We start from the raw sequence: 20,260 nt of genomic DNA on the forward strand, positions 1-20,260 counted from the left end.
ATTTTAATGAAATTGGATACAATCGCATTTTTTTTCTTTTTAAGCGATCAAATAATGTTTTTTTTTTGTTTGTTTGTTTGTTTGCAACGCATATCAACAGCCAGTTGATGCTTAGGAGAAGAAAAAAAAAGTCCCGAAAACTATTTTTCATTGTTCATTGGGTGGAGTAACAGCCTATCTGAGTCATATAAAACTTTTTCAATACTTTGCTGTGTAAAGTTAACTTTCCCGGCTTCAGCTGCCACCTAGCGTTCACTGTTGTACATATTTGTCATACAGTTCAGGTAGGTGATTGATTGGTCGAGTCTGCCCAGGTAAACGTGAGAGATAGCTCGCCAGCGCAGGCAGTGCGAGAGTAGCTGACGACACATCTATTTTGACACAAGTCCTTTTTTAACCGGAACTTTCTTAATCTGCTTTCAGACGAATTCATCCTTCAAATGATCGTATTTTTACTACAAATAATGCTGTCATTTTTTCTTTCGCCGGAGGAACTCGGCAAGCTCAGCCGGTGTTTGTGAATACCACCGAACGTTTCCTGACTGATCTCATCCGCGCCGAGCCTGGAACACCTGACGCTCCTTTGGACTGGTTTCGTTTTGTTGACGCTGAGCTCTGTTCGTCTTTATGTAGCATAATGTAGAGGACGGAAATATTGTGATTTGTCGTTAAAGTGCGCACACAGTATTTTCCAGAAGCAGGGTCGCTGTTGGTTATCATCTGCCTTCTGTACTCTTAGTTAATGTCGCGCGATTGTCAGTGCGCAGGTGCGCTCATGGCAATGTTGCTTCATCTGTTTGTTCTTTTTCAATTTTTCACCTGTGGAGATCTGGCCTTTGTGGGGCAGTTACCTTCCGAAAATGAAGAATCACAAAACCAAGGTAAGATTTTTATTATACTTTATTTTAAGAATTTGATTCTTAAAAGTTCGTGTTACCCTGTATACATCCCGATATTGTAGCTTTCCTGGAAATAATCTCTTTGGATCCGCCCAGTGTTTGTAGATGAGGGGCACGCAAATTCTTTCCTGGGTCGCCACCTGCTGTTTAACCGGTTTGACTTTGAAATGTTCGTACCTGGAAACTTGGAAAGGGAGTGTATTGAAGAAGTCTGTAATTACGAAGAAGCAAGGGAGGTGTTTGAAAACATCCCAGATACAGTTAAGTGATGCTGATGGGTGGAATCAATAATTAACAATTGAGAGGGATTGCCATGTTGATTAATCTTTTTGTTTGTTGGTTTGTTTTTTCAGGAAAGATTTTGGAAGGAATACACTGCAGGTAAGAGGGGGAATAAGAAATACTTCAAGTTTATATAAAATGTGTCATCCAGGAAGTTTGTTGATGAAACTATGACTTGACTGTAGTTGTTGTTGTTTGTGTAAAACCTGTTTCACCACACACCAATGAATGCATGGTAAATGTGAAAGTACAGATTATATACGTTAAATCAGTCAAACTGAATTCCAATTCATCAGTTCTCTTTCCATCCAATTAGTAATTTAGACTATTTTTGTATTCAGTTTACAGATGAGTGAGAAATTAGTGCTAGGCCTCACATGGAAAAGATTCCCTGTTTGAGGTCGGGAGGGGATACAGTACAAAAACACCCTCAGGAGGTCACATGCGAGTATGATCCTTATGTCAGTTTGAAGCTGGAATAGTTGGAACGATTATGTCAGGGAGGGGATCCAGTCTGAGATCTGCTCCAAATCTAACACACAGCTTCATCCACTGTAGCAACCTGGGTTGCTACAGTACCTATATTAGGTGCTGGGCTAACAGTTGATTGTTGCTCAAAGAAGTTATGACATTTGAGTTATATATATTTGTGTATATATAACTCAAATGTTGTATATATTTTTTTCTACTCACCAAGTCATTCATTGATCCCGTCATGTCGTCATAATGGTTGCAAGGAAAAGATCAATCCCCCTCATTAGAAATGCTTCATCACAAGATACCGGTGATCGCTCAAAAGCTTTGTATTGATGTACGTTAACTATGCCACCTACCCTTTATTATTCACCTATCAGATATATCAGATGTAAATGAAATGATGGTTGTCTACTTGGTAATAACTTGCACTGCCATTATGAAACAAGTTTGACACTTCCTCTGTGCTTTGTGATGATTCATAGACAAGGGTGGCCGCTCTTCACGTGTTGATGTGGTAGCTCTTTTGGTGGGACTCATTGCTGGTGGAGTGGCCATTGTTATCTTTGGCATCGTTGTATGGCTTTTGTGTCAGCGCAGATGGAAGGGTAACTTAAGCCATGAAAGGTGAGTGAGAAGAATTTGTGACACTGTCCCAGTATGTCTTTTTCACCTGTTTATGAGCATTATTCTGCCAATTATTTTCTTCTTTAGTCATTGTTTCTAAAAAGTAAAACAATGCATAAATTATGTGTCCATTTCCCAAATCTGATGAAAGCAGAATAAATAGAAATAACTTGTAATATTTTTCATAACCCAAAAATAAATGAAATAACCCATTCAGTTTACCATGATTATGAAAGAGTCCAAAGTACTCTGGATGTGTATTTTTCTTTGCACTCATTGAGTTTTAAATAGTGCTGCTCTTCTGTTACCCCTTTTTGCTACACCAACTGTAGGTTATATAACAAGAACAAAGATGACTTTCACCTTTGATACTTGCACTTTGAGCTTGAAGTACGTCACAAGTGAATGACCACTATGCTCCTCACAGTTCCATTAGGGTGCGCCAGAGGAGGAGTAATGCTTCTCTAATAATGCGAAGGCTAGAGGAGGTCTCCCTGCACCCTGTGCCTCCCTCCGATGACCCACCCGGGCTTCCTTCCTATGAACAGGCAATCGCGAGAAATGGGCCGCATGACGCCCCACCTCCTCCTTATCCTGGGTACGTGCATGTTTGTGCTTTTGTTGCAGTCCATGATGCAGTTTTATGCTGGGTTTTTTGTTGTTGTTGTTTTTAAAGATATCTTTTCTCTTTCTTTTAGCTCACGAACTGGGAGTACTCGGCAGTAGGCTTTCAGTGCAACACGTGTGCACGTCTGTGAGAGGACAATTAACAGCTAACACCTAAACTGTGCAATTATGATGTATCAATTTGTCAAATATCACAAAATACTAACTTTCCTCGATTAGCCTCCCTTTTTCCTCTTTTATATTTATTTTTTTCCTGGTCTGTTTGGATAGTCTTTTCTTTATTTTTTTTTCTTAAATATTTTTCTTGTTCCACCTTCTTGATCTCCTAGTTCCAAACATTTGATTCTTCTTTGTAATATAACTGAAATCTTGTGATGAATAAGCTTTCTAAAATATTTTATCCACTTTGCTGCTTTATCAAGATGAAAATGAAGGAAGAGCTGCTTTGTACACAGCATGTATAGTGACACTGAGCGCAAGATCATGAAGATGTTTTATTATACAGTGTCAACTGTAATAAAACAGAGATGGACGGATTTGTGTAGTCATGCAGCTTCATACAGCTGTTGCTCCTTCAGAAGGAAAACCTGCAATACTGCTTGTACTTGTCTGATGGTAATGTTGACGTAACTGAAAAAAAAATACTTTTACAAATACTCCCTGTGTATTTAATGCACTGGTCTTCCAGCATACCTTTAATAGTCACTGCATATTTTCATTGTTTTTGTAAACATAGGCAGATCTTTTTGCTGTTTTACAATATGTCAAAAAACATCTGCATGTTTGAACTAATGACTGTTCTCCCAATGTGAATTTGTTTTTGGGTTTTTTTTCATCTACATTGTGATAATATTTTTTTAATGCAATACAGATATGTGGAAGCACAGGCTTCACAAAATATTTCTATTTATCTAGAACATTTAATTAATTTGAGTGAAATGACGTCAGCTACTTAACTGCAGTTTTGATAAGGATCTCACACTCATTGTGTCCCTGTAAATTATTGCAAGGCCTGAGGGGTTTCACAGAGCCTCCTTTTCCTCTGAATGGATTTCAGAATCTTTTTTTCCAGGTCTCCCTTAAGAAGAAAAAAAACCGATTTTAATCTCAAGGGACTTCCTGGTTCAAAGATTAAAAAATTTGTATAAACAGATTTTGAGAATTTATTAATATAGCTATGTTAAAGCTGATCTGATGCAGAAGTATTTGAAATGGAAGTCTTTTATATTCCTTTTTAATTAAAATTGCTATTTTAATTAACTTGGTCTTGTCTTTTGGTGTGTGTGTCTATGTATGACTTTGTGACATGAAAACAGCAGTTGCAGGAGCCCATGGCTGTTATACCAAGTTGCCTTGCAGTAGATGTTAGGAGCTATTTTATGTGTTCCTGTTTCAGTGGATATATTTAGGGTGTAAATCAGTATTAAGAACAATGATGGATACGTCAGTATCATTTTTATTTTATTATCTATTGCTCAATATGGCTTTCTTTCCTTTATCAGCACACTGTTTATGCTGTTCCCAGGGTAATGGTAAATGGCCTGTATTTGTATAGCGCTTTACTAGTCCCTAAGGACCCCAAAGCGCTTTTACACAACCAGTCATCCACCCATTCACACACTGGTGATGGCAAGCTACATTGTAGCCACAGCCACCCTGGGGCGCACTGACAGAGGCGAGGCTGCCAGACACTGGCGCCACCGGGCCCTCTGACTACCACCAGTAGGCAACGGGTGAAGTGTCTTGCCCAAGGACACAACGACCGAGACTGTCCAAGCCGGGGCTCGAACCGGCAACCTTCCGATTACAAAGCGAACTCCCAACTCTTGAGCCACGATCGCCCCTGTGTAGTCTCTCTGAATCTACACAGATCTGATTTGGGACATACAGGATTAATTCCTGTCACTAACATTAGTTACTTAAAAAGAAAAATAATTCAAAACTCCCCACCTTGGACATTTGTTGTAGTATGGCTTCAAAACGCTAGTATTCAGTATAGCACAGGATACTAACATAAAAAAATATTTGGTTATGTCTTATTTTACTTCATTTTTGCACATTCAGTGACTTACCAGTGTAATTTAGACAGCCATCCAAGGCAAATAATGAAGGATTTACAGCAGTTTTCGATTTTGGAGCGCCTTACATGTGTTCTGTTTCTAATACATGAGCAGATTGTTCAGTCAAAGAGGTTAATACAGCTTTTTCACTCTCTCACACTCACCAAACAAACATGCAGACATGAACAGCTGCAGCTTGACCTTGATGAGGCGATATCAGACGTATCCGTTATTGCTGGTGTTATATGTTGGTGTTGTGACTGCAACATCGTAATAATGTTCATCCAGGATCAACATAGCAAATGACCAGTAACATGTTTTGATGTTATAGCTTTGGAAGGGGAAGGAAAAGGGGGAGGGAAGGGGTGCCTTTGTTTATATAAAACTGTTTTCTGGAACAAATGGTTAGCATTTCAAGTACTTTGTTAATTTATGCAATATAACAAATGAATTATCAACCTAGCTTGACAGTATAAAAAAAAGTTAAATAGATTTAAATTAAAACTAAACCGCCTGCGAATGTATGACAAAACATTCAGCTGAAAATTACATTTCTGTTATATTTTTTTTACATTATTTTTTATCTTTTATTTTATTTTATTTATAGTACCACCCATCTATTGACCAGACTATTTTGTGTATATTTGTACTTGTGAAGAACAAAATCAGATAAGAATAAAGACCACATCATGTAAATGATTGGGAGGCTAGATTTAACACTGATGATGGTCATGGATATTTTGTGGTTAGGGTAAATGAGGAAATGAACATAAGTTCAGCTAGCATTCTCTGAAGTAAAGAAAGCATAGCATTTTGTACATGCTGCTGCTGTTAAACAGAAGGTCAAAGCTCGGGTAGCCAGATGCTTGAACACTTGTTTTAGTTCAGGGAGAACAGAGTTCACAACTCGCTGTGGCAGACCGGTGGGATCACCCTTCATTCAAAGGCAGCGCCGCTGCACTGGTACCAGCTTTAGGGTTCGCCTGGTGGTCACGTGACTTTTTTCGCGTGGTGAAGCGAACCGTCGGTACAACATCTCGCTTCGATACATCTGCTCGTGAAGTCGATACCGTAGCTTGTCGGAGAAGTTTGCTTCTAGCGTGACACTGCAACTCATTTCTAATGTGAGAAGTTTCAGTTAGCCAGCTAGCTGCAGCCAAGCGTCAGTGCCTTAGAGAAGTCTCGTGGCAGACTAACTTTACGTGACGGGAGATGAACAAAAAAATAACGAAATCACCCGGTGATACTTTTTTCCACATGATAGCAGCTTGACGCTGTTTTTTTTCTGTGGACTGTAAATTGCATTGACGGGACTTGCCTCGGTCGGTGGGTCCCGGGCTGCTACGATGTGTGTCCGCTGCTCCACGAAGCTTTGCTGGGGAAGTGAATCTTTCACCGGATGATGGACAGGAACTACCCGAGCTCCAGCTTTGCGGACGCGCTGGCTCCACCAGCACAGACCGTAGCTTCGTGGGCCTATGACCGCGGCTCAGCTACTATCAAGCCAAGGTAAAAGATGAAGGAGAGGGCGGGTCACCTTCCGAAGGAAATTTCGGTGATGGAGGGCCTAGCTTTGCTTTTGGAGAAAAGTGCACAGGTCCTTGCGGTTGTCGGGAACACTGGGAGAAATGGTTAAATGTCACAGACGCTGACTTGTCAGTGGTTTCTTAGCCGTGCGTTACTTTTTTCCCACCTTGCTAATTTTTGCTAGCATATCGTGCTTTCAGCACGAGCACACACAGAGTCAGTGAACACAAACTACACAAGATAATTGCTTTATATCTCTACAATAAGGTGGTCATCTGGGTATCCTAAAGTAGCATTTAATCGTTGTGTTTTCTTCAACCACAGGTGCTCGTCAAAGGTAAAACAAGAGAGACAACTAGCAACCGAAGCTAGTTACTATATAACAGTTACAACACTTCAAATTAGTAATTTTCTTTGCTGTGGCGACATGTCTACATTTTTGTAAATCTGTGCTTTTGTTCTAGTAACGAAAGCTTGAGGTCCTTCGTTATATATAGTCCGTGTAACCACAGAACTTGCAAAAGCTGTTGAGGTCTTAGTTCGTGACTTATGACTGATGTGTTATAGTTTGTTCTAATTTGCTATAAAGAGGGGCCATCCTTCATGGCAACATTGTTTTATCTGGTACAAATAAGCTACATTGTTCTCACAAGCGGAACAAAAGTAACAGTCTTCGTAGAACAGATAAACAAAGAGTATAAATTAGCCTGTAAAAAAAAAAAAAGACTGTCATGTGCTGGATGGCAAAAAATGTAATAATTATGAAAATCAAGTGGCTATGATAAATAATGAAGTAAATTATTGTGGCTGATCTCTGCTTCAGAAAATCTAAGATTACACCAGTTTGTCTTATTTTATGACCTAAATAAAATAAGATAGTGGCTGCTGATTAGCAGGGATGTTTCCATTCTGAAATCTAACTCATCAGAGTAACATGGTAATTAGCATGTTGTGTGTTGCACTTGTTGTTATTGATTCTAAAGTGTAAAAAGAAACTAGCAAAGATGAGTAGGGAAATAATCTGGTGTGTGCAACTGTTGAAAGGAACAGATGAGGGAAGAGACCTTCCTTAGCTTGCTTCATCCACCAGTATTTACCTTTAAGGCAGCACTTTAGCTCAAGCCAAACTGCATCTGATTAGCTGGAGAGCAAAAATGTCATACGTCAGATTTTAAATAAACATCCCCCCAAAAAAGATGGATAAAAGTTACTTGACCAGTCTATTTATTGATGACTTTTCACACCATTTTTACATCCAAATGTTCACACCATCCAAATGTTTACAAGATATAAATGCCTTACTCGCTTAGCCAAAATGGTTGCTAAAGAATGAAGTGCCTCATGTTATACAGCAAAATGTCAAATGACATTCCTAAGCAAACAAATTTTGACAAATCAGTGTCCTGTATTGTTATATAATTGTTGTTAGCATTTGCGGTGGTCTCTCGGACTAGCGTTTTTCCATAACAGACAAATAGCCACGAGAACCCTTGAAACAATAATACATTCATCCAAGAAATCTTTTGGACGGTTTTACCACACTGGTGATTGGTATTGTTTACTCTACATGACACATACACAACTTGGGTTGCTATGTTTTGTTATAACTATAATACAGAGAGCTGCAGTTTTCTTCCTGTGCAGAGAAAGTGAGTCTACTGAATTTGTCGACAATAAACTGACAAAACTTTACAGACTGATTACTTGATCTTGCTTGCTGTGCATGAAGAGCAATTCACAGTTACTTTAGAAATATTCATACATCTTCACTTTTTGCATAGTTAAGATGGTGAAGAGCTGTGTATAAATCAGACTATGAGTATAACAGTTTCAGTGTTTCCTTGAGCACAGCCATCCCAATCATTTCTAAAAGGAATATATATCAGGATATTTTTGACTGTTGTCTCTTATGCTAGCCTGATTAGCCAGTCGAGTAAACCTTGATCAAGGAGATACATTTAGCAATTTTATTGCAGCCATCTTGGCAGCACTCCATCAGTCACAGCATGTCATAACTTTGTCAGTGTTTAATGTTAATTTGTGAATAAGAGTGGCAACTTTATTATAAGTGTTTCAAGAAGAAAAAACTATAAATGCTTATTTTAATCCACTGTATATACTCATATTTGACTTGGTTGTGCACTGCTGTTTGTAGAGATGATAGTTCTAATGAATCCCCTACATTTGTTTGTATATGCAGCCCCAGTTACGGTGCAACATACCTTGATGCCGAGCTCCTCCAGCGGCAAAGCTACACTACGACACACCAGCTTCCCACGTACACTACATCACATATTCCTGTTGCAACAGGTGAGTTATGGCATTATAATGAAATATTGTTTTAAAGTGACCAGTTTTACCAGGTAATATGTATTCATGCAGAAATTTTTGGTTTAAGCACAGACGCATCTTTCTCTTCCTCTTTTGAATGTTAGGAGCACTAGAGTCAAACAGTAGTACTCCAGAGACCTCAATCATGAGCTTCCTTTCAGCCATGGAGTCGAGAAGCCTTCAGGCTGGTCCTGTTAGTGCCTCATTGCTTTCTCCTTATAGACCCCCATCATGGCCTGCTGGTGAGAACACATCAATCTTTCAATCTTAGTTATATTATTTAAAGAAGAAATCATTAAGTATAGAGAGAATGTAACACGCCATACTCTGAAAACCATGCCCACGAGATTGGGGAAAAATTTAGACCCTAAAGTGTGCAACCAAATGTTGGAACGGTGAAAAAACTACTCTTACTAGCTAAAAATATTTGGTTTCACTATGTGTAGGGATTGTTTTAGCAACCTTAGCTGTTAGAAACTGAACGTTGTCTATATTTGTAAGCTGCTGTAATCTGATAAGGCACATGCAAGTGCAGTAATATTACTCTTCGCTTTTAACTTAACCATGAAAAAACACATGCTGCATAGATAGCCATGCAGTGTCAGGATCTTTCCATTTTCCCATTACTCTTGCTCATAGTGCTTCAAGTCTTATTGACAGTATCCATTTTTGTCTTATAAAAAGCTCAGTTTCAAAGTTCTGTAGTTCTTCAGCTTATAAAAACTCAGTTCTGCATTCTTTGCCCTGTTGGTAGTGCATGCTACACAGCAGCTTTTAGGTGTTTTTCAGTTCAGTGCTAGCAGGTGAATCTCACAAGGAGGCCCTTGGATCTCACAAGGAGGCCCTTTTTGTGCAATGTAAAGTCAATAGAAACAATTGCACAATTTTCTTTTTCTCCAATTTGGGTGGGACCTAAATGCACTCTGTAAGCATCAATTTGTCACTATTTCACAAATTGCTTAGAAGCTTAGGACACAACTTGACTTTGCACCACCATCAATTCTGCTGGCTACATTGTTACATGTATACAAGTACTACAGATAGAGTATTGTAATGCTCTCTGATCTGCTTTGGTAGACAAATTGATATATGTGATGACACACTTTATAAATTACCTTTAGCATCTTTTTTTGTGAATCAAGAAAAACTTGCATGGATACAAAATATTTGTCCAGCTCTGTTTCTCAATTCTTCTCACTAATAGAGCAAACAATGTTTGTATGTATGTCTGTTCTTCACTTTTCTCCTGAGTGTATTGCTGAGGACCTGTGTAAGCGTTTGATGTTTATGGAAAGGTGATAACATTTTAATGCCTTCTTCCTGTTGCAATTCAACCACTGGCCACACTACATTACTGTTCTAGCACCCTGCCAGGTCTTTGTTAATATATGCTAGTAGAGACCTTGCACTGTGTACCTATGGTCCAAAGGCTGAGTATGATTAAAATGAAATATGTTGGGGGATGTTGGCATTTCAGATTTTGTATTACCTTTTGCACATGAATTTTGTTTATTATGAAAATATTGCATGTGTAAGATGCTTGTACTTATGTTCTGTGTGTGTGTGGTTTCCATGCAGGTGCCAACTCCTCGACCACAGAACTATATTTGACGGGTGCCCTGCCTTCTACAGCTACTTTCCCCTCTACACCTGCGCTTTCATCCTGTCAGCACACAGGTGCCTATCCTACCAGGAGTTATGCCACCAACCCTTCCCTGACTCTCCAGGATCCTGCCTTTAGCACTTCTACCAATGGCCTGTTTTCTCACCATGATCCCCTCCTGCATCTTAAGTCTAACCAGACTGTGCTTCCCACTGCCTTGGCCTTCAATCATCTTTCTGCCTCTGCTCTGGGCTCACCGCTCCCTGTACAGTCCTCCACTTACCGCTCAGCCCAAGAGTCTGCACCCCACCTCCTGCAGCCCCAGTTTAGCCTCTTACCTTCTACCCTATCTGCCACTCATAGTGCGAATCAGCCATTTGGGGCGACAGTTTTCTCAGGCTCTATTGAAAGAGCCCTTCAGCGTGAATGTAGTGTGATCAAACACCACCAGAGGCCTTCTAGTATCCATATAGCCTCAGAGCAGTTACCTAGTTCAGAGCAGTCCTTACAGGGATATTTCGGTTCAGGCAGCGAAGCGGATGTATCCTACCAGCAGGAACCATCCCATCAGCCCTCCGTGTCCTGCAACCCCTCCACAGGAGCAGATTCCTCTCAAGGAGTCAGTGGTTCCCTACAACCCAAAACAGATTGTACAACACAAGTATATTCATCCACTTCGCTGCAGAAGACGAATGAATGTTCTTCCAAACTAGCTCCCCAGCCTGCAGGAAATGAAGAGATGCACTCTCAGAACCTGTCAGCAGGGTCTCCTGAGCGTTATTCCTCCCCTGGACTGAAGCAAAACTCTGTGATTATTAACCAAGAGGCAGTCCAGCTGTCTAGCCTAATTTCCAACACTTTATCTCAAACTTATATCACACCTCATACACAGTCACAAGCCTCCAATTCCACTTCCGACAAGCTCTCCTCCCTTTATGATACTCTCCCTTCACTCTCCAGCCAGTCTGACAATGTGGCATCCATTAGTCAGTCTCTTGTTTACTCATCTACTCCTGGGCTGAACCAAGAGCAGGGCATCCAGTATGGAGCCCAAGTACAGAGCTTGTGTCAAGGAAATCTGTCTGAGAGTTATCCCACATCCCACTCGCAGGGTGCCTCAAATGTGATTTATACTTCTCAATCACAGGTGCAGAATTCAGTGACCCAGTCTCAAAGCTTTATCACGGGAGAATCCCTTAACTCTTCTTTCCCACCCACATGTGCACAGAGCCTGCCCACATCATCTACAGTGGACTACACCCTCATGCAGGCCTCCGTGGGAGGCAAAACACACGACACTCTGTCCCACCAGCAGCACTCACAACCCAACACATATGTTTTGTCTGCACCTTTGCCTACCTACTCTTCAGCGGCTCAAGCCTTACAAAATAACATAACCTCCATACAGGACATAAAGCCAACATATGGCAAACAAAAACTTGAAGAGGTGCCTCTCCAAGGCCTTGAGGCTCTGCGGCAGGTCTCCGTGGAGGCCTCCATAACATGTAACAGTATAGTTTCCCATAACAATGTCATCTACGTTGTTTCAAAAATGGATGATCACCCTAAAGCACAGAGTGTTATTCGAAGCAGTTCACGTTCTGATGACCAGATTATGGGACTACGTCATGTAAATACAGTGCCGGTAAAGGATGAAAGAATGGGTTCTCTAAGCCAACAGCACATTCATTTAACTAGTGCCAATGGTCATGAAACTTCTAACACAAAAACTACAGACTCCACCATTGAATCCTCACATATACCCCTGTGCTCAGAGCCGCTCAAGCAGCATCCTCTCCAACTTGAATCTGCTGAGGCACAGCAACAGAATCAACAGAACCATAACCAGACTCAGGCTTTAGCAGCCCACACCCAGTTTATTGCTATTCCCAGTGCTCAGGTTCATCCTGAGACCAATCAAGTAATTTTGCTCCAGCAGCCAATTTTGAATAATAGTCAGAACACATCAAAGGTGATTCCAGTGCAAGCTATTCAATCGGGACAAGGCCTTGGCCCTGTTCATGTCCAGTATCTTCAGATGGACCGAGACCTGCTGGGTCCAAGTGTTACAGAAACCCAGAGTCAGCAGGGCACAGTAGTGTCTGAACCAAGCTCAGAATGTCCTACGTCTAAACATCACTACAGCCAGTTGACAAATCAGCAGTCAAGCGATGCCAAAAACCACTTTGCTGTCAACTCTATTTGTTTCTCTGACTCTATTCTACTTCCAGATGACAGGAATATTTTGTCAAATGTTGATGACATCCTCGCTGCCACAGTAGCTGCCTGTGGCGTGTCACCACAGGACTTTGTCAAAGCTACATCCTCTGCTGAGGCTGATATGGCAGTGATGGCAAGTCCTATTGATTCCAAAGGTCACTTCCAGACTGTTGATTTAAGACACATGTCACCTAGTTTCTCTTCAGCACAACAGCCAATTATCACTAACACTATCTCCCAAACCATCACCATGACATTAAACGGACCACAGATGACAACAGACTGTCAGGGTGGATCTGGTACCCACAACAACAATAATGAGCTTCATGCTAATGGAGACATAAGGTGCTCTGACAATAACTATCACTCAGCTGGGCAGGTATACGACTCCTCAGGTCCCCAGAATAGAATTCAAGGGAATGCAAAGTGTATTAAAACTGATGATGGACTCATGGAAAGTCCAAATGGTGAGGACTTTACCAAAAAGAAGGCTCGCTCTAAGTCATTGACTAAAACAGGCAGTCACAAAGAGGATGGTGGACTGGCCGGACCAGCCAAACGTAGTGGGCAGACCAAGCGGCAAAACTCGAGGGGTAGTGATGTGAGCTCACCATCTGCGGCACACGGTTTATATGATGGTTGTCCACAGCAGGAGAGAATCAGGCAAAAGATTCGTGAGGTGGAAGAGAAACAACCAGAAGTCAAAACTGGCTTTATTGGCTCCTTCCTAGACTTTATCAAGTCTGGGCCCAAACAGCAATATTCTCCAAGTCCAACACGAACAATTAATCGCCCTAGAAAGGCTTGTACCTCATCCAAACAGTGTACTATGCCAGCTTTGCCCCCAAAACTGCCAACTTTGCCCACGCCCTTAATTCCCCAGGACAGTCCAGCAGTAAACTCCCAGCAGAAACGTCTTGATGAAGATCTACAGAAGAACTTGGAGACCCTGCCATCATTCAGCTCTGATGAAGAAGAGAACACTGGAAAGAACCAGGCTCTGAGGAACAGCATCAGCTCAGCTCTCTCAGCTCTGGATGAATCTTCAGATCGGAAAACTAGGACAGGTAATCACACTCTGTAGCATATGGTACATGCTCAGTAAATAAGTATAATAACCATGCCCAAAAATGCCAGGGTATTGATGCTAATGAAGCGATAGTAAAGAAAGAAACAACCAAATTAAACTGATGTTTAAAACCAGCAACTAGGTTAGTTGGATCCCATTTGTATTTTTTCCTGTATATTGTTATAGAAACCTGTAAAACATTGACATTCTGTAACAGTGTGTATCTCATGCTCGAGACAGAAGTATTGTTTGCCTAAATACAAGACAGTGAACATTGAACTTTATTCATTTTCCTTTTTCTGTCTGTGAATTTGTGCTTCTTCAGATAATCAGTTTCAAGGTTTGATGTTGAAGCCAGAAGAGGTTCCCAGCATGCCCCACGCTGTCACCGACAGTGCGCCTCCCGTGACATCCTGTGTGCTGCAGGTACCCACTCCTGCACAGACAACAAACGCAGCCTCAGGAAAGACTGTTTTTGCAGCAACAGAGGAGTCCAAAGAGACACCACCTGGCCAGTTGGCTATGCCTTTAAAGAGTGTAGCCATGGCAGGACTCACTGATGAGGAGCTGTCGGACAGCGGAGGAGAAGGAATGTATCGTGAGAGAGACGAGTTTGTTGTCAGGAATGAGGATATCGAAAACCTAAAGGTACGGGAAGTGAAATGAATGCTTGTAACACTTGATATGGGCAAAATTGAAAGTGTAGCACAGGTCAAAATGTTTATAATATAACACTAGCATTTCAAAAGTAAGCCTTGATGCAATGCAGTGTAACTTAATTTAATTCCTCTTCAATTGTAAGTGATAGACTTAAAAAAAACTGCTTCCACATACTGAAGCCTATTCTGCATTGTGCTGTGTTTCTCTGTTTAGGTGACAATGAAAGCAGGCAGTGAGCCTCCAGCCATCTGGAAGGTACAGAAGGCTCTGCTGCAGAAATTTGTGCCTGAGCTGAGGGATGGAAAGAGAGTCTTCTCAGCTACAAACAGTGTAAGTAGACTATGCATATATAGTTTGATTATACAAATTAGTTTTGTCAACTAACACTTTCTTCTTGTCCGTTTAGTATCTTGGGTACTTTGGTGATGCCAAGACAATGTACCAGAGGGTGTATGTGAAATTTTTGGATACAGTTAACAAAAGGGAATATGTACGAGTTTGTAGTCAGAAGCCACGCTGCAAACCCATGAACTCACTAAGGTAAGTGTAGACTACTGGCTCCTATAATTCATAATAGATTTTTCTGAGTTATCTCAGCTTTTTTTTTTTTTGTCACACAGGGGTTTTCAGGTGAAAACTTTGCTGGGCTTGACAGCCACTCCTACAGTTTTCCAAAACCAAAAGCCCAGACCCAAACAACTTAAGCCAAGAGCAGAGCCTCCACCAAAAAAGAGGAGGAAATGGAAGGAGGAGTTTTCACCCACTGCCTCTGGATCATCTGCAGAAGAAGGAGGCGAAGAGGATGGTAAAGAACAAGTTTAAGTTTTTAAGGAACTCTAGTTTGTTGTCTAGATTTTGTCACACTCTCACTGCCCTTCGATGCCTCCTGTGTGTTTTATCTCTCTCCCGTACACACTCAGAGTTAAACCCTCCGCTACCGTTTGCTTCCCGATTACTCAACACACGAACCATGAAAGAGACATTCAGGAGCTTCGTGGAACTGCTTATCAGTATTGCCTTAGATGAAGATGTAATGACAGCACTTGAAAGGGCAAATGGTGAGCAAGATACTTTTTGGACATTGTTCTTAGTTAGATTGGCTTAACGGTTTAGGATCCCTCACATCATTGCTTGCTGACTTTTCTTTTGTCTCATCCATTTCAGATGAATTGCTGCTGCCACATATGAAAAGAGTGGATGGAATGATCACTGACAACAGAAAACGTTTACTTCACAAACTACACATAGAGCAGGTGTTGAAGGTGAGTGTGGAAATGAAGCTGCACATAAATGTAGATTTGTGTTGTCTTGATGCATGCGCAAGGTAAGGAAATCCCCCAAAATATCCAGAAGAACAGAATACATTTCTTTTAGGGTCGATTTGTGTTCTAGTCCCATGGGTGCTGAAAATGGTGGATGTGTACCGTATCATGCAAAGGTCGCGAGCCACCCCTCATTTCATCACAGTCCAGCCCTGGTGCCTAACCATTTTTAGAGGAATGTTTCTTTTGTTTGTTGAAGACATGTAACACTGCCCTATGAATCATTCAAGGATATACCTAACTCAAGGGAGGAACCGGTGTTGTATCTGCACATAACAGACAACAAAGAACTAGTTTTAATTTGTGTCTTCAGGCACCTTGGTACTGGCTGACTATCCAAAAAAAGATACATTTATACATTAAGAAAAGGAAAAACAAATCCAGCAAAGTCCTGACACAGAAGAGATACATCTGACTCATCAAAACAACAGTTTAACAGTGTCTGTAGTAAGGGTGTCAAATATAAGGCCTGGGAGCCAAATTTGGACCTGCAAAGATCCAAATTCAGCCAGTTGGTTGACTTTGGAAAATGTGAATGAGGGCATAATTCTTTGTCATTTTACAGCTTTTCTTACCCATAAAGCTCTCCTTCATGGCCATTCACAGTACACCAAAGTAATTCAATTTTAGAATTCTGTCATTTCCCACAATTAGGGTTAGCTGAGTCATGCTGTCAGATTTCTTTCATTTACTACAGTAGCATTTCTTTACCATGTAGGGAAAACTGAGACATCATGTTGAAATTGCACTTTTTTGTCTTTATATTAAGACATCTCATTGATTAAATGCATATTTAAACTTTTTACATTGACAGAAATTGGAATTTCACCAGTCTGGCCCACATAAGATCTAAAGTGGGCTGTTTGTGGCCTGCAATATAAAATGAGTTTGACCTCCCAGGTCGACAGCCATCTATAAAACATGGTGGAGGCACTGTCATGATTTCGGACAGCATTTCAGCAAGTGGTCGTGGTGATCTTTTAAAGGTTTTTGGAATTATGAACACAGAAAAGTAGCATTAGTTTTTGATCCACCATATAATTGTATGATGTGTAACATCTTCATGTTTTCAGTATGACAATGATCCCAGTCAGTCATCAGTTGGTAGCCAATGAGCATGTTGACTCATTAGTTTCACTGTCGGAAACCCTCCTCTGGCTTCACTTCTGGTTTCGCATGAGTAAGATAGTAATGGCAAAATGCAAATGTTTTACTTCAAAAGTTTTGAATATGCGTTCTAGATCTACTTTCATTGCAATAGGAAAATAAGCATTAAAGGATCTTTACTGCACTGTGTGAACCTAAGTAACTTGTGTTCTTTAGGCAGCACTAGACAGCTTCCCAGAGATCTCAGTGGTGACTGAACTGAAGAAGGATGGGGAAACACCAGCCTTCAAAGTACGTCTCAGTGGACGTGCCTACAACAAGAAGACTATGAAACCCCAGAAGAGCCCCAACACTATGCCTCAGGTAATTGTACTTCTAATGTCTGTCCATAAGAGGGCGCAGGTTCACCGTTTGTTAATCTTTAGGTTTGCTGAGCACTGAAGCGACTACCTCCTGCTCTCATGCTGTTTGACTAATATAAAAAAAGAAATATACTAATTATTCAAATTTTTTTAATTATGTTTCCCTCTTTTAGGAGTATGCAGTAGACCAGCAGAAAACTCAGTGGTTTTCTCTATACCATTCTTTGCAGCATTACAAGTACCACACATACCTCATGTGTAAGGATGAGGTAAGACAATGTGTCTAGTTTCTACTGAATGCATAAAGCTGTTTTGTTTAGTTTTAGATTTTTTTGTGAGTTCTGTAAATATTATTTTGCAGATTTAACGTCACTTGCTTACTTCCACATGGAATTTATTTGAATTAATTGTATTTTATGCTCTGTTTGTGGTGTTGTCCTTCAGATTGCATCTCTGCGGGTGCAGGCAGGGGACCTGGGGCAAGAGGAGACTGTGCAGAAGTGTCTGCAAAACGGGGCTTGGGTAGAGGGGCTCTTTGATCGCTTTGGAGAGCTAATCAATCAAGTGCAGCAGGCCTTCAGATGAAAGCCTTTAACATGCTTGGTTTAAAAAAAAGTCCAACTTTTGAAAACCAGAAAATGCCTCCAGCTCAAAATGTGACCGAGAAGGATGGAGTGAGTCTCTTCTTCAAGCGCAGGGTGTTTCGGATCAACTGATTTGCCTGTTAAAGACTGTTGGGAGACTGTGGAGTAAAAGTGGCACGAGTGCAACAGTGAGACACACAGTGTTTATCACTGCATCCCAGCAGAAACCTGGAACTTCATCAACAGAGGACAAGAACTTTGTTCTTGGGAGCATTTTGGAAGGCTCCCACCTAGTACTTCTCCTAGTCTTTGTAGGTTTTTATAGTTAAAAGCCCACTTTTATGGGCTTTTCCATAGATTTATATTCTTTTTAATTTTTTTCTTTTTTAAGTTAAATACCAGATCATGACCAGATTGTATGCACAATATAGAAGGCAATCAGCACAGGAAGTAGAACACAGCAAATACACAAGCAGAGCAAGCCTTTGTCAATCTTTTAAGTAAGCTCACATGCAAAGTTGATCTGTTGTTTTGTTTAAAAAAAGAACTATACATTATATATAACTATAGTTATATACTGTTTGCAAAACATCACATTTGTAATACGGTGCCAGCTTATATATATATGTATAATGTACATTTTGTAAAAAAAAAAAAAAAGGAGAAAAAAAATAGCAGGACGTTGGAACAGCAGCAAATCTCTCTTTAGCAGCTACATAGTGCGTCTATACTATAGTTTAACATTTGTGTTTCAAGCCAACCATTTGCTTATAGGAAACATCTTTGATTGGAATCAATGCAGTTCCAGTACTGCTTTTTATTAATCTTTTTATTAATCTCAGACATTGTTACCTTGGCTTATCTATGGGTAAATGAATGCAAATGAATTGCTTTACAGACATAGCCTACATTTTATGATAAAAGTATATATTTTCACAGAAGAAAATGGTTATTTCTAAGACACGTTTTGATTATCTTTTCACAGTTTTCCAGAATTTACTCTAAGTCATTTATTTTATTCTGTCAAAAATAATCTTGTTCTTAAAAGATGCAGTTTGTAAATAAAACACTGCATGTATTAGGTATGTGTTTTTCTAGGATATTTTTTTGCCAGGAACTCCGTGAGATTTTTTTCTGGAATCCCATTTTTCAGAGCAATTATTTCTAAAAAAAAAACAAAAAAAAAAACAGGGTGTGAGGTGCATATATAAACACTGCCTTTATTTTGGAATCTGGATTTTCTTGGTTGAATACCTTCTGAGACTGATTACAATCTGAATCAATGAATTTTCATAGAATCCCTACAGACACGTCACATAATGCCACCATTGCATTTGGTCATAGTTTGGGAAGATTGCAGCAGGACTAACTAGGCATGTGACACCTTTTTATCTGTTTTTGCACAATCACCAAACCACATGGGGACTTTTCTGCAGTGTTGCCGTAATATTATAGAATAACCAAATACGATTTTTTTCTTTTTTGACTAATGTTTGATCAAAGTCGATATAAGGAGATTGTGTTTCATTATCAACTGTAACCTTTTTAGAACATAGATGTACTGTTTTCAGTTTTATTTGTAACTTTGCTATAACAGGGGCCAAGTGCTACATTTAACATATTTGAAATGTTAATCAGACAGAAGAGCCCAGCAGAAAAAGTTACAACAGTCTTGCTGCAACCAAATAGTCTGTATGGATTTTTCAGCGTAGCCAGTCACAGTTTGCTTCTCAGCTTCCTGAGGGGTCTGGTTATGTTAGATTTCTCTTGCTTGTTGGAAGTGTGCTGTTAATATTGGCTCACATCTTCCATGAGGACACAACGAAGTGAGAAACTTGCCATGTTGCTCGCCCACAGTGCTCTCGTGACCTGAACTTTTCACATATTTATGGGTGGCTGACTTTGTGTCGTCTGAAAGAGTCTCTGGGCTGTTGAATAAAATATGACTGTCCAGCCAGACCAGTCACAATGCAAAAAAATGACTGGCAATCCCCAAAAAACAAAAGTGTCTCTGTACTTCACTGACTGCACTGTGAGGAAAGCCACTGTCCTCTGTCCTTTGGAGTTGGAGAGGCTCGGGGGTGGAGGACAACTAGTCAGGCAAGCGTTTGGGATTCCATTACGGGCACAACGGGTAGGGAGAGATACTGAGCGTCTGCTCTCCAGATGAAAAGCATATGAATTTTAATGCACTGCATTGTTCCATATGTGGGAGACAGACTGGAGGCACCCCCGAGGCAGCATGAGAATGTGAGAAGGGCACAGAAACGAGATGGCTGTGTGCTGCGTAAGGCTGCATATCACTGACAGTCTTGAGGTTAGAAATAAATGTCTCTTCGTGAAACCTGATGCACTGAGTGTCGATGATGATCTAGTTTAAAATCAGACCTGTCGTGTGTACACGTGCAGGGTGAAAAGTAGTTATCTGTTGCAAGTAGAGTTACCAATTTGTATTTGCTGCAGCTGGAGTCTTCTACTGACAAAGTCAAGATCTGTATTTGGGCGT

General features: G+C 40.5%; 2 protein-coding genes across 3 annotated transcripts; both read left to right on the top strand.

The window, feature by feature from the left end:
* Positions 1 to 322: 322 nt before the first annotated feature.
* prrg4 (proline rich Gla (G-carboxyglutamic acid) 4 (transmembrane)) lies at positions 323 to 4,143 on the top strand. The gene is made up of 6 exons (XM_085411010.1): positions 323 to 881; positions 996 to 1,159; positions 1,253 to 1,280; positions 2,141 to 2,282; positions 2,710 to 2,880; positions 2,981 to 4,143. Exons 1-6 carry the CDS (start codon positions 743 to 745, stop codon positions 3,006 to 3,008), a joined length of 672 nt encoding a protein of 223 aa, XP_085267136.1. The 5' UTR covers positions 323 to 742; the 3' UTR covers positions 3,009 to 4,143.
* Positions 4,144 to 5,990: 1,847 nt separating this feature from the next.
* On the top strand, positions 5,991 to 18,983 carry qser1 (glutamine and serine rich 1). 2 transcript variants are annotated; one of them, XM_085400621.1, is made up of 13 exons: positions 5,991 to 6,478; positions 8,697 to 8,806; positions 8,932 to 9,069; positions 10,406 to 13,717; positions 14,045 to 14,367; positions 14,593 to 14,709; positions 14,786 to 14,919; positions 15,000 to 15,184; positions 15,300 to 15,437; positions 15,544 to 15,641; positions 17,025 to 17,171; positions 17,344 to 17,439; positions 17,615 to 18,983. In XM_085400621.1, the coding sequence occupies exons 1-13, from the start codon at positions 6,369 to 6,371 to the stop codon at positions 17,753 to 17,755; spliced, it is 5,049 nt and encodes a 1,682-aa protein (XP_085256747.1). In that variant the 5' UTR covers positions 5,991 to 6,368; the 3' UTR covers positions 17,756 to 18,983. The 2 variants fall into 2 exon arrangements, with proteins under 2 accessions (XP_085256747.1, XP_085256756.1); XM_085400630.1 differs by lacking the exon at positions 8,932 to 9,069.
* The last annotated feature ends 1,277 nt before the right edge of the window (positions 18,984 to 20,260 follow it).

The sequence above is a fragment of the Rhamphochromis longiceps genome, linkage group LG1, assembly GCF_057381845.1.
Source record: "Rhamphochromis longiceps isolate RC_006_pf linkage group LG1, R_longiceps_female_GT1.1, whole genome shotgun sequence".
Classification (NCBI taxonomy): Eukaryota; Metazoa; Chordata; class Actinopteri; order Cichliformes; family Cichlidae; genus Rhamphochromis; species Rhamphochromis longiceps.